Consider the following 13,788-nt stretch of genomic DNA (forward strand, 5'->3'; position numbering starts at 1 on the left):
TGTTAAAAATGTAAATTAGTTCGGGACATTTATCAAGAGATTTACATGACACTAGAAAACATTTACAAACTGAATTTTTATAAATATAGGAATGTTTATCAAAATAATCTTTTTCTGTATATATTTACAAGCTATGTCCGGTACAAAATTTGAGTAAAAAACTATATATTTTTCTTAAGTAGTTAAAACTTCACACAAAAAATGTATTAGTGACAACAAACATAATCTTTTTTTTTTTTTAATTTACCTCTTTGCTTTCTTTGTTAGATTTCCAGGTTCCTGCATGTTTCTCTTTGAAGCTCTGGTTGCAACTTTAGTTGTAGTTACTGTAACTTTTTTTGGAGGTACAGGTTTCTTATTTTTAGTTACGAATTCTTTTAGCTCTTCATCCTTGCCTGCATTTTCCTCAGGTTTGCTTGGTTGTTTTACTTTCGCAGCTACTGTTCTTTTTGGTCTTGTATTTTTCTTTTCTTCAGTAGAAGCTTCTTCCATTTCCTCATCATCGACGTTTTGGTCTTCCTCTTCTTTTCTAGATAGTTTAGTTGCAGATTTTGACGATAATGATTTTTTAGCAATAGTAGTTTTAGTTTTCGATACTGTATCTCCCATATCCTCGTGATATGCCTGTACTTGTTCTTTGCCCTTCTTTGCAGCTTTTTTCGCTGTCATTGCAGCCGCATTAATTTTTTTAAATATTGATTTCTTTTCGGTGACAAGAGGTCCTGTTTCTTCCTCAGCTGAACTTTTCTCAGTTTCGCTAATTTTTTTCGCCTTTGAAGCTACCTTTTTTGCCGTTAATGCCCTTTTTGGTCTTACATTTTTCGAAACTTCTTCCATCTCCTCATCATCAACATTTTCGTCTTCCTCTTCTTTTTCAGATACTTTAGTTACAGATTTTGCTGTTGAAGCTTTCAACTTTTTGGCAATGGTAGTTTTCTTGTCGGGAACCGTTTTATCTACTACCATTTCTTCGTCGTCTGGCTGTTTTCGATTTTCATCTTTCTCTGCAGCTTTTTTCGCAGTTATTGCAGCAGCATTAATTTTTTTAAATATTGATTTCTTTTCGGTGATCACGGGTCGCACTTCCTCGTCGGTTTCACTTTCATCATAATTTACTGTTCTTGTGACAACTTTCCTAGTAGGTCGTGTAGACTTTCTTACAGTTTCGGACTGCTTTTCCTCAATTTCTGAGTCTTCCTCCTCATCATCAGAACTTTCTTCCCTTAATATGTTTCTGTAGGTTTGTTTAACAGCCTTTTTAGCAGGCGCCTTTTTGGTAGTTGCTGCTTTCTTTATTGTAGGTTTAACTATTTTGTTTTCACCATTTTTAACGTCATCATCATCGCCAAAATTGTATTTAGCAGCAAGCTTCTCTCTAATTAATAATCCTTTAATGAGTTTTTTCCAATTACCGTAAATTCGTTTTTCTCTTCGTTCTTTGGCTCGCTTTTGAGCTTCCACTTGCTCTTCTTCCCAGGCTTCACGTACAGTGTCCTCATACTCAGCGCAAACCACGTAACCTTCGAAAGCAGGCAATGCGCCTCTGCAGCCAAAATTAAAACCAACACAAGCTGGAGCGCAATCTATGTTTAACTTACGTGCGACTCGATTTAATGCTGGAACTACGATAAATACAATAAGTTATTTGAAATTGAACTACAGTTGAGAATTTGTTTAAAATTGGAAACTTTATGAATACTACTTACGATTTATGTATACACATCCTTTTGGAAGCATGCACATTTTGAATAGATCCACATTGCCATATTCATTTCGAGGAACTTTACCATCTTTTGCTACTGGTGGTTCATAGGGATTAGTTTGCCATTTTCCAAATAATTCAAGAGGTTGATCTTTTATTTTCATTCCTGATAGCTGTCAAAACAGAATATTTATTATGTAAGGCTTTTGTTAATAATCAAATTACGACTGTCATACAGAATATAATGCAGTGTACCTTGTCATATTTTGGCATTGACTTGACAATTTTGTAAGCCTCTTGTGCTGGTTTAACAACTCTAGCTTTCTTGACCCAAGTTTCTCGAGACATTAGAGTGTGTACACAATGACGTGAGTAAATAGCTTCGCCAGTTTTGAGGTGCCCCAAAGGTACAGCATCAGGAGGATAGAGAGCTTCAAATTTGAGCAAGTGCCTAGTTAACACATATAAGGGGTGACCTTTACATTCACCCATTGTTTTTGGAAGTGGTTGCTCCAGTTCCCTATAAAAATTATTAGAACATTAGAATTAATAAATAATAAATTAGATAAAAGGATAATTTAACTTTAACAACCTTTGCAATAATTGTTCATCTTCTGCTTTTGATATTGCCGTTTTTTTCTCTTTCCATCCTAATAGAGTTTCGCTCCACCATTTTTCGTCAACCCTCTTCTTTCTGGTATCTGTTAACCAATGTGGGCAATATCTTCGAGTAACATCTTTTATTGTACCAGCTGAATTCCAAGCTACTACATACAAAACAGGATTCCCTGCCTTTTTCTAAAAATTAAAAAAAAAAAAACAAATACATTTATTAAAAGATGTTTTCAAATGAATTAAATGCTTATGTTTAACTTACATATATATCAGAAACACAATGAATTTTTTGATTCAGAACATCAATGCTTATCCAACTTTCTTCAGATTCAACATAAACTTCCACCCATACATTAAATACATTTTTCACTGTGATCTGATCATCTTCATCAGAGGATAATAACTTCCTTTGCTTATTTGACTTTTTAGCAAGCTTAGATGAAATGGATTCATTTTTATTTGATTGTTTTGCTCTTTTTTTAGGTTTTTTTTCAATGTACTCCTCATCTGATGAAAACTCACTTTCATCATCAGAAATTTCTTCATCATCAGAAATTTCTTCATCAGCAGAAAATTCTTCATCCGAAGAAGAGTCGTGTTTTCTTTTTTTAGAAGACTTGTCAGCTTTGGATTTAGCATTAGCATTCGATTTGTTCTTTGATATACTTGATTTTCCATTTTCAGATTCTTTAATTTTATTTGTTCTTAATCTCAACTTTCTTGCTACTGTCATGTCACTCTCATCTATAATACTTTTCTCCTCTTCACTGTCACTATCATCTTTCTTGCCTTTCTTTGAATTCTCAGTTTTCTTATTTGATGTATTCAACTTTCCTTTCAGTATAGCGGCTGCTTTTTTCTTTGCTTCTTCGCTTGCTGTTTTAGCTGCCTCTCGACTATTTTCAGGAATAGCTTTTGTTGGCGAAACTGATTGCTCTTTAGACGTGGCTTTTCTCTTACCAGTTTTACTTTTGGCAGCAGCTTTTTGAGTATTCTTCTTCTGTTTTGTTGATTTTCCATTTCCAGCCTTGACTTTTTTTGACTTTGTATCACTCTCTTCATTTGCTGGAATTTTAAACAATTGTTCAGGAGCTGGTTTTAAACGAGCTGGTCTGAGGGAAATAACCAAGCGACAATTGATTCCCATGCTTCGTACAGTAGCTATGTACAACAAGATCAATTCTACGTAGTTATCAATTCTTTTGTCTGAAAATCTCTGCAATAACAACTCCTTGCTGAAAACTACTTCTTTGTGTTGGTCAACAATTTTGAACTGTCCTGTAAACCATTTTGTAAACTTTTCCATATACTTGAGATCAGGTCGGCCTTTTGGATAGTTACTAGATGATACCAATGACAAAGCAATCGCCAATAACTCTGGTTCATTTGCCAGTTTATTCAAGAAAAATCCATGCGACAACCAGCAGAGTAATCCAACCTTGTGAATAAACAATTGACTACTTCTTATCCTCGAATTGATCTTACTCTGTAGCACTTTTTGCAGATCCCGCTCCTTTTTTTTCTTTCTATCAAACATGACATTTTCTCCTGGAAGGTGTATTTGCACTCCCTTTAGTGGAATGGTGTACTCCGATTTAACCTCGGCCTTTGAATCTTCTGCTTCATTCTCATCCTGGACATCTGCCTTAGCCAAGGTTGATGCGCTTTCTCCTTGCATGAGAAGATCATTGATCTGCTTGGACAAGTCATCGCCTTTGGAGTCTGATGCCTGCTTGGATGCGGATTGCTCCGACTGACTGGTGTCAGCTGTCAAACTCTGGTTTTTCGCATTTTCGAGATTCTTCAGTACCTGAGCAAGAAGCTCGGTAGAACTGACGTTGTTGTCATTCGAGTAATCGAACTCACTGTCCGAATCTTCAGGGCTGCTTTGGATGGCCCGAGTCTTTTTGGGGTTAGGCTTCTTAGTCGCCGACTGATTGAAGAACGAGGAACTCAAGTCTATTTTGTCTGCCGGCACGAGGAACTCATTGCTGCTGTCCGAACTGTCGTCGTCCGATAATTGACTCATATTCGAAACGTTGTTTTACTGTGAGCGAATTATTGCAAAATAGTACGTAAAAAGAGCATGCTGAGAATTCAACACACAAAGGATGCGGTATACCTGCGCATAGTGCATACACGACAAAGGATGTAAACACGGCAGCCTGCACGCTGCGCACCGCGAATTATACCTATTATATATTTTAGCGCGCATTTAACCGTCAGACGAATTGGCGCCACTGGAAGAACCAATAGTATATAAAATTGCTGCAACAGCTGGAAGATTATATTGCGGTTGATGAATATATGTGTGCACGAATTTGATTGAATCAGCGTATATAAAAATGTCATACATTTATACTTTATATAACAAATGTGCAAAAAATTCTGGAAATAGAAGTAGTTCATAATATAAAATGATTATTTTATAATGGGTCTGAAAGTCCGATTGTGGGTATAAAAAAATAAGGCCCTTCCGTGTCGCGGTCGTGCCTAAAAACGGAGGTATGATATATAATTTCAGTAAATTTTTTGATAATTTTGTACTTCTAAGACGTGTAATAAAAAATAAATAATAATGCACAATTTCACCTATACGAGCCATATTTTTTACGGACTTAGTCGGAAATCGTAAAAACAAAAAAAAAGTGAAAATTCTTGCTTTTCAGGCATTTTTGACGAATTTTGTCCTATTTTAAATTGCTCGCAACTGTTGATAAGGACGGCCATTTTCAACGATTTTTTTTTAATTTACAGGATCTTGTGCTCTGCTATTCATTAAAGCCCGAAAAAAAGGTTTGCTTATTGGCCAGGTATAATAAATTACTTGGGGCGCAATAATAGTATACTATACGATACGTGTGACGGATCGGTCTAGGTACTGTCTATTGTAAAGTCATTTTTTGATAACAAATTTGAATCAAATTGCACAGCAAGCATTGACGAGATTTTGCTATAGCAACTCTGCAGGTTATTGGGGGGGGGGGGGGGGAGGGCTCCTTAGATCACGGATAAGCGTGACCTATAAGTGCGCTGTACACAGTGACCTAAACCCGCTCTTTCATAGAAAACCCCTAACTTTTATAGAAAACCTATTTATAGGTCGCTACGCTCGGGCGCTAACTGCACGGTGCATAAGTGGACTGTTTAGGCCACGGATAGGCGTGACAGCGGATTTATGCTAGTGAGTGCTATAAAATAGCGTACGGTATACTCGTGGCATAAATAGTCCGATACGGCACGGCGTTTAGTTCCCTCTCTACGCTCGGGTGCTAATACACGCCGTGCCGTAATGGACTATTTATGCCACTTGTATTATGTAATATACTATTTTGGCTCAATACGGATCCAGACATTTTTTTGTGGTATGAACTATGGAACACGTTTTAACATTATAGAATCGACATGCTAATTAAAATATTCGATGTTTGAATTTAAGACTTGGAAACGCTTACAATTAATAAAAGAAACATTTTTCTGATTGGATTAAATGCAGCCTCGAGGAAAGGTTAGAAAGGTGAGCGCATTTTTCTGCTGCGCCTGATAAAATCCAATGATATTATATCTATCTTGTTATTGTATCAATCTATACGGTTATTCAGTATATCAATTAATCTGTTTATAGACAAAGATTAGACAACACGGTACGAAGTTTTGGAGTACTTGGCTTATTGAAGCCGATAACTCTTTAAGAAGGAAAAAAAAGCTTTCGGTGCAGGCAGGACCAAAACTTATTTCGATAATATACAGTGTGCGTATAAAGTGCAACTTGGCATCATTTTGCAAATTTTCAAAGTTGCGATTTGCGCATTCCGAATCGATGATGATTTTCCTCGCATTTTAAAATTATTTGTCATCCTCAATTCGCTCAGATGACAGACTCATCATGCACATATACATCGGTCGTCGCTATCATCGATAATTATACTGATTCCATATAGTGCAATCTGCTAATTCTTTAGTTCTTAACACTTGGCTTTAAAAAGTTGTTCTCAGCTATTTATTTATAAATATATCTATAAATGCTAATGAAAATAATGAACAGATGCGAAAGAAAACAGAAGTAAAAATGTCAAGTATTCTAGTTTAGTAGCTAAGTATAAAAGCAGGCAGAATCAGTTTGCCATACCAACGGCTGAGTAGAAGAACGCCCTAACTCGGAGTAAATTTATTTTTAAAACATTTCTATGCGGTATTTGTGTCCCAGATGCGAGTAATTTTCTACAATTTCGTTACGCAGGCAGAGTTCTTTGAAGAACTCATATCCATCGATATGTAATCAATCACGTGATAATAAGAAGTGCCGATTTTCTGGCTACACTTCAGGGTTATTGAACAAGTCGATATGTACCACCGCGAATAATGAATACGTACAAGCTGTCAGTAAGCTCCCGACCGTCGCAGATGCATTACAGCTGTTAGACCGACTACTTATGTGTGTTCAGATTAAGGAAAAGCTATTTTCTATATAATTCACATAATGGCCGTGATAACTTCGAATTGGGGCCTAGACCTTGCGATTAGCATATTCGCTCTGATGCTGAGCCTCTATACCTGTGCATCGCGAAAAATTCCAACTACTGGAAAAATCGAGGGGTGAGGGATGTCAAACCGAACTTTATCTTCGGCAACGTCGCGCCCTGTATCTTCGCGAAAAAAACGCTGGACGAATTGATCCGCGAAGTCTGCGACAAAGGCGCGGGAGAAAAGCTCATCGGTTTCTACGTCTTCGACAAGCCTTACCTCCTAATTCGCGACCCGGAGCTGATCAGGAACGTCTTTATCAAGGACTTCAGTAACTTTTCCAACAAGATTATGGGCGGCAAACACACCGACGTCATGAGCAGTACTATAATCTCTTCCTGGCAAATAATCCGCCCTGGAAGTACATCAGTCTGAAGCTGGCTCCGATATTCACCTCGGGAAAGTTAAAGAAGATGTACGAACTCATGATTGCCATCTGCGATGATCTGCAAGTTCATCTAGACAAGTTGGACATCGACGGTACAGTATCCTCTCTTGCGAAAAATTTTTAATTATTTTACCTGACCTAACTATATGAGAAAATTCTCAAAAACATCGCAGTTGTAGAGCGTTTGAAGTTTTGAGAATAGAAAGATTCAGGGCTACATCACTTATAGGGCCAATTGTGAAAATATTAGTATCTTTTTAAATCAGGAAATTGTTCCTTTTTTCATAATATTCAACAGTTTCCTGAACATTTTTAACTGAAGCTCTTTAATTACCTGTAATCTGTAATTCTTGAAACCCTCTATCGTATTTTTCGAGATTTCCGTGTCAAAATTATGTAAACATCCAATGTAGACGTTTTGGCTGTACAGAAAAAGTTGGGAAGCCCGTCGAAATCAAAGAAATCTGCGCGAAATTCACAACTCATCTGATCGGCACAACGGCGTTCGGTATGCAGTTCAATTCGCTGAAAAATCCAGAGGCTGAGTTTCGCAAATACGGCCGAGAAATATACAGAAGCAGTTTCAAGCGCTACCTGCAAATGGCTCTGAATTTTTGCGCAAAACATTTTGGCGCGTGATCGACCGACGTATCGAGTCAGGTACCAAGCGAGCTGACTTGCTCGACCTACTGATCGAAATCAAAAATAATCAGGAAAGAGAGGCTAACAATCAATACAGTGAGTATACGCAAATTATTTTTTTTAACTCGTCCATGAGATAAAGCTCTCAAAAGGCTTTACATTGTAATATAATTTTTTAATTACCTAAATTATAAGCACTACTTTTAAGAATTCGAACAGTTTCTTTTGATCAATTATCTATACGGTATTATTTTGTTATATAGAGTTGGAAGGTGATGCGTTGCTCGCCCAAGCAGCAGTTTTTTTCACTGGCGGTTTCGAGACATCCTCCAATACGACGTCTTTTGCCCTGTATGAATTGGCAAGGAATCCCGAGACACAAACAAAATTGAGGAATGAGATTCTGGACGCTCTGGAAACGAGTGGAGGAAAAGTAACTTACGAAATTGTTAGTAGAACGACAAACTTTTATTGTTTATTGTTTCAAATTTTAATATATCCTTATTTTATTAGCTGACTACGCTTCCATATCTCAACATGGTCACCCAAGAGACATTGAGAATGTATCGTATTCTTCCTTGGCTCGACCGAATATCAGAAGCGGATTACACATTCCCTGGAACGAATGTAACTGTCGAGAAGGGCGTTCCAGTAATTTTGCCAATGAAAACCCTACACCTAGATCCGCAATATTTTCCAGATCCAGACAATATCATTCCTGAACGATTTTCAGAGGAAAACAAGAAAAATATAATTCCGTTTACGTACTTTCCATTTGGCGAAGGACCACGCAGTTGCATAGGTATGTATAGACATTTTTATATGTGTATTTTCATAATAAACATAATAAACAAGTTAATGTGGTTATATCGTCGCTCCCTACGAAGCTAGCATAGTTCAGAAATGCGGTCAAGAGTAGCACAACTCGCGACTTCATATTATTAAAATGTGATTATTTTACGTTTTTATTGGGTTATTTTGTTTTGGTTAAGTTCATGAAGACCTTGGACAAAGACAGAAAAAAAAAAAAAAAAAAAGTTTAAAAAGGTTTCAGAAATCTTAGAAGGTTTCTTAAAAAAGTGAATAATTTAAAAAAATGTTTGTTTATGAAAAATTATAGTATTTGTGAAAACAATTTTGAATTCGGTAAAAAGTTGTAAATTATGAATATTTAAAAATGTTCATAGGGACATATTCGCAAATGAGTTGTGCTACTTATGACAGGAAATTTGAACAGTACTACTCTCCGTAGGGAGCGATGATGATTGATATGCGTGTTGTATTTACTTTCTGGCACTTTATTCTTCTGTATCCCAATAACGATCAGCTGTTGTGAAGAAAAAAATGTAAACACAATTGCGAAAATAGAAACTATTTTGTTCGCCTATATCAGAAGAAATAAGAACGCAAAACAAAAAGAAAAACAGTCTATAAAAGAGGCATGTTGCAGATTTAAACTCTCTGCGGAAACTTTACAAAGCCAAGGTCGTCTATATTCATTTATGACTGCTCGCGGCGACTAACGAACCAATACAGCCGAAATTCCTCGCTCCAGTTTGAACACTCGCTGAACTATTTATTAAGCAAGTGCTTTTTCATTTTGCACTGCGAAATAAGTTCAAGGTGTAAACACTCGTATAAACAATCAATCGCACGTCTTAATTTCACTTTCGTAATAAATAGCAAAAACTTAAAAATAAAGGCGACAGACGTACCAAGTGCATGAAACTATAATACTTGTTATATACGCCAACAAAGAAATGTTTAGAAGTAGAAATCCTTAATAAATTCTAAATAGACCTCGTCGTGCACATTATTCTCATTCAATGAGTAATCTCGTACGAGAGGCCATCTATTAAATTTCGCAAAAAAGCTCGCAAGCGCGCAAGTAAAAGCCTCTTGTTTAGGAAACTCATCACCCGGTAAGAATTTCCACGTCGTCGGGGAATAGCGAACAACACTCGAAATAGAGAATATGAAATTGAAAAAGACGTTTCGGGGCGCGACGTTGGGGTATATATTTAAACGTGACTCAGAGAAACGCGGAGTCGTTTCTACGATAAATGATGCCCCTTCATAATATCATCAAGCTAACGGGAGCTTGCACAAGCTCTGCGTCTCTATATATTATATGCGAGTCAGACGGACCATAACAAGGCTTTTTCTGCCTATAATTATAATATACTCCGTGTAATGAACTTTTTAAACTTTTCTGAGTCGTCAATTTTTGTTTGTCTTTGTTGTATATTTTACTACTTATGCGTCAATATTATGTATAAATTTCGAAAACGAATGTTACTCGCATTATATTTTCGATAATTACAAGCTTATGTTTACACAAACACATTTTATTTGCTATTTTTAAACGAGTCGAGATTAGTTACGAATGCTTTAAGAAGAATCTTGTATCCGAATAAAATGTAAGCATACCGGGCATTCAGCCATCTATCTATATATGTGAAAAATAATAAAGTTAACTAAATTTCATTCAAAACAAGCCAGCTTTTGAATAAAGTGAATCAATGATTATTTTCTTAAACGCAATGATGAATTAATCTCGAGGTGATTATGGGGCTTCCAAACAGTAGTCTATAATATATGCTTCCATGATGGTGAAATTTGGTAGGCGTTGACTAAGCATGTTTTGACTAATGGGAGAGTGATGACCTCCCGGTTTGTCGCGCTCACACATATAGACCGCACAGGTTCTCGCACGAGCCTTGATGTGCCAATATAGACAAAATAATCACTTGCGAGGTTGAACGATTAATGAATTAACGTTGAGTGAAAGATGGAGTATATTAGATTTAGATATAGATAACAGTACGAACTAGTTTTGTGCCAAGTGAAATTCGTTGGATATGGTATCTTATTCGTTATGTCAGTACGTCATAGCCAATTATATGAAATACGGCTATGCATGCGCAAAAGAAAATTGTTGTCAAATAAGAAAGAGCTAGAACACAACGCTTCACGCAATATTACGAAAGCGTTGGCACATTCAGCCCACGACTTTTCAAAAAAGCCAAAAAAACCACAGGCTATCATAGTGTGAGGTTTGAGGTATATCTATTATGATATACACCCTTCATCTTCTGCTATAACTAGAGCGCACGACAAGGGCAAAGTATCTTGCACAAGGCTATACTGACAAAACGCGCTACGTGTCGCGAAATTTTTCAAAGACAAGTAGAAAAAGCGAAAAGGCGTTAATAGTCGCGCGAACCTAATATTAGCGCTAAGCGCAGCGTGTGTGGGACGACGGGTAGACCTGCTGAGTGATCCGCGCGTCTTTATAAAAGCTCGCCAAAGAGCTGGGCGTCTGCACACTTTCAGTTCTCTCCTCGGTATCTCACGTTCTTGCTCTCTCCAAACGCACATCCCAACTCGACACTATGGCTCTCGAACGTCAAGTCCGCGCTAAGGTATAATTACATAAAGTCCAGTGGATATAATATCATTAAGTTTAAGACAGTGCGCGATTTTTTTTCAATCTGTACGTGTGTCTGTGCTATGTATTACGTATACATTGTTTGATAGAAAACGACCTTCCTTTTTTCGATGGTGACTTTGCTGAAGTATTTTCTAAGCTAGTACTTTCTAAACCAGAGTTGTTTGAAGTGCGAAATGAAAAATTCAAAGCGAATGGTTATCGTGATAATTGCAGATCGCAGCGAAACGCGATCCCCAGCAGGAGAAGGAAGCCCAGGAATGGATCGAGGCGATCATCGGCAGGAAGTTCAACACTACCTTCGAGGACTACCTGCGCGACGGACAGGTTCTTTGCGAACTGATCAACAAGATCCAGCCCGGCTCAGTCACCAAAATCAACACGTCCGGCGGTGATTTCAAGATGATGGAGAACATCAACAAGTTCCAAAAAGCCATCCAGGAATACGGTGTGCCGGACATAGACGTCTTCCAAACGGTCGAGCTCTGGGAGAAAAAGGACATTGGACAGGTCATCACCACCCTCTTCGCTCTTGGCCGTGAGGTGCACCAACACTTCATAATACATTATCTACGAAAAAATGTAACCATCGATATATAACCATCAATCTAAAAAATTGTTTTCAATGTCACAGACGTACAGACACTCGAACTGGCAAGGACCATACCTGGGACCCAAGCCCGCCGATGAATGCAAGCGCGACTTCACCGAAGAACAGCTGAACGCCGGCAAGACTGTGATCGGCCTCCAGGCTGGATCCAACAAGGGAGCAACACAGGCGGGCCAGAACATGGGCGCTTCCCGCAAAATCCTCCTCGGAAAGTAAATTTACTTTCCGCCCCTGACCCTATTCCCCTAATCCCCCGTCCTTGCATCCCTATCTCCCCTCCCCCGCCCCCTATTTTATTTATACTTCTTAAACATATGTATATATTATACAATGGAATATTTATTTTATCTTTTATAATTGTTGAATAATATACACGATATTATTTACTGTATACTTTGAGCTTGATCATTTCTTCTCCCTGCACTGTGTATCATGGTCAACATATTGTATAACGCAGTAAATTCGAAAAATAGTAGAAGAAACGTTGCATCGCACATTGTGTTTCATGAGAATTTTAAGAGAATAGCAGGGCAAAGCTTTCGTTATACGTACTAAAGCATGCAAATATGAAAGCTTCGCGTTACTGGTGAAACATTTATTGTGACATGGCTTTAAATCGTATAAAAAGGCATTAAAAAAAACAAAGAAATTAGCAAAATGAGTGAGAAGCTGAACTCTCGAACTGTTTACTTTGTCTCAAAGCGCGTCGCCCGCAAAATATACGCGAAATGCATACGCGAAATCTTATTTTTGGCGGTTCCAGTTTATTACAAAGACGTTGGCGACGATAGTTGTTAAATTTAGCTGGCAAGTTGTCAAAGTAATTTATGGTTTTTTCCTAACATATAGTATATACCAGTTTGCAAACTGTTATTTGTTGCTTATTTAGGATTTTTTATTTATAGTATATTTAAAATATCCTTTCGTATTAGGAAAAATTTTTTCAAATACTTTGTGTAAACCAACAACAATAATAATAATAATAATAATAATAATAATAATAATAATAATAATAATAATAATAAAATTACCATATCTCTACGAGCATATATGTCAAACTCTCAATCTAAATGAAATGTTCGAGGTAACTTTCGGTGGATTCTTCACCAAGAAAATCATTTTCAAATATAGATACCTATATTTTAAAAAAATCTAATATAAATTCAAAACGAAGATGAATTCATAATAAGCAGCAAATATAATTAATCGATGTACAATACATATGTAATAGTGATGAGGACATCAACAATAAGAGTAAGATGTAATACTTTGAGATTTTTCAAATGTTTTGACATTGTTCTTGTGAAATTTTTGGCACGAGTATTAAGAACAATTTCCATGTCTAATTCGCTAGAACTGCCAACCTTTTTAAATTTGAAGTTATTCAAAGTTTTATTTTTGTGTTAATAATGTTTTTGCCACATTTGCACTTTATGGTGTGTTACAGAAGAACGACAATCGAACGATAATGTAAATTTTCTGCAGTCGAAAAATAAACTATCATATTCTCTTTATATATATATATATATATATATATATATATATATATCTTCCTATATTATATAGATGCATGTGTAAATTTATGTTAATAACCCCTCCGCGCCCCTCCGCTCCCCTCCGCACCCCTCCGCAGCCCCTCAGTAGCCCCTCCGCATTTTCACGTGAAATCGTTTCAAAATTTACGTTATTTTTGGAGCTCTTTGCCCCTCCGCCCCCCTCCGTCCCCCTCCGCTGGCCCCACCACTAGCCCATCCACACCCCCTCCGCAAGCCCCTCCGCATCCCCTCCGTTGGCCCCTCGTTTAAATTGAGAAGATAATAACGACAGATTTCCACACCACCCAAGAGGTACTGTCA

The 13,788-nt window shown here is 37.2% G+C and overlaps 2 protein-coding genes and 1 pseudogene across 3 annotated transcripts; 2 read left to right on the forward strand and 1 right to left on the reverse strand.

Moving 5' to 3' along the window:
• Window positions 1-15: 15 nt before the first annotated feature.
• Window positions 16-6,016, reverse strand: LOC100114253 (DNA repair protein complementing XP-C cells homolog). Of its 2 annotated transcripts, XM_016988690.3 has the most exons (6): window positions 2,891-6,016; window positions 2,580-2,854; window positions 2,295-2,500; window positions 1,958-2,222; window positions 1,707-1,875; window positions 16-1,622 (listed from the first exon to the last, which is right to left on the reverse strand). In XM_016988690.3, the coding sequence occupies exons 1-6, from the start codon at window positions 4,344-4,346 to the stop codon at window positions 244-246; spliced, it is 3,750 nt and encodes a 1,249-aa protein (XP_016844179.1). In that variant the 5' UTR covers window positions 4,347-6,016; the 3' UTR covers window positions 16-243. The 2 variants fall into 2 exon arrangements, with proteins under 2 accessions (XP_016844179.1, XP_008211772.1); XM_008213550.4 differs by having other exon boundaries at window positions 2,580-6,016.
• Window positions 6,016-10,740, forward strand: LOC116416668 (annotated as a pseudogene).
• Window positions 10,741-10,849: 109 nt separating this feature from the next.
• On the forward strand, window positions 10,850-12,325 carry LOC100114168 (muscle-specific protein 20). The gene is made up of 3 exons (XM_001599078.6): window positions 10,850-11,296; window positions 11,539-11,865; window positions 11,957-12,325. The coding sequence occupies exons 1-3, from the start codon at window positions 11,267-11,269 to the stop codon at window positions 12,146-12,148; spliced, it is 549 nt and encodes a 182-aa protein (XP_001599128.1). The 5' UTR covers window positions 10,850-11,266; the 3' UTR covers window positions 12,149-12,325.
• Window positions 12,326-13,788: the final 1,463 nt, after the last annotated feature.

Source organism: Nasonia vitripennis, assembly GCF_009193385.2.
Source record: "Nasonia vitripennis strain AsymCx chromosome 3 unlocalized genomic scaffold, Nvit_psr_1.1 chr3_random0004, whole genome shotgun sequence".
NCBI lineage: Eukaryota > Metazoa > Arthropoda > Insecta > Hymenoptera > Pteromalidae > Nasonia > Nasonia vitripennis.

Bases quoted from the DNA above. Each gene is read 5' to 3' on its own strand.
- LOC100114253 (XM_008213550.4), bottom strand. From the start codon at position 4,346: ATGAGTCAATTATCGGACGACGACAGTTCGGACAGCAGCAATGAGTTC. The intron at 2,501-2,579 runs GTAAGTTAAACA...TTTAATTTTTAG, and splicing joins ATTGTGTTTCTGATATATAT to AAAAAGGCAGGGAATCCTGT. The intron at 1,623-1,706 runs GTAAGTAGTATT...TATTTATCGTAG, and splicing joins AGGATGTGTATACATAAATC to TTCCAGCATTAAATCGAGTC.
- LOC100114168 (XM_001599078.6), top strand. From the start codon at position 11,267: ATGGCTCTCGAACGTCAAGTCCGCGCTAAG. The intron at 11,297-11,538 runs GTATAATTACAT...TGATAATTGCAG, and splicing joins AACGTCAAGTCCGCGCTAAG to ATCGCAGCGAAACGCGATCC. The intron at 11,866-11,956 runs GTGCACCAACAC...TCAATGTCACAG, and splicing joins TCTTCGCTCTTGGCCGTGAG to ACGTACAGACACTCGAACTG.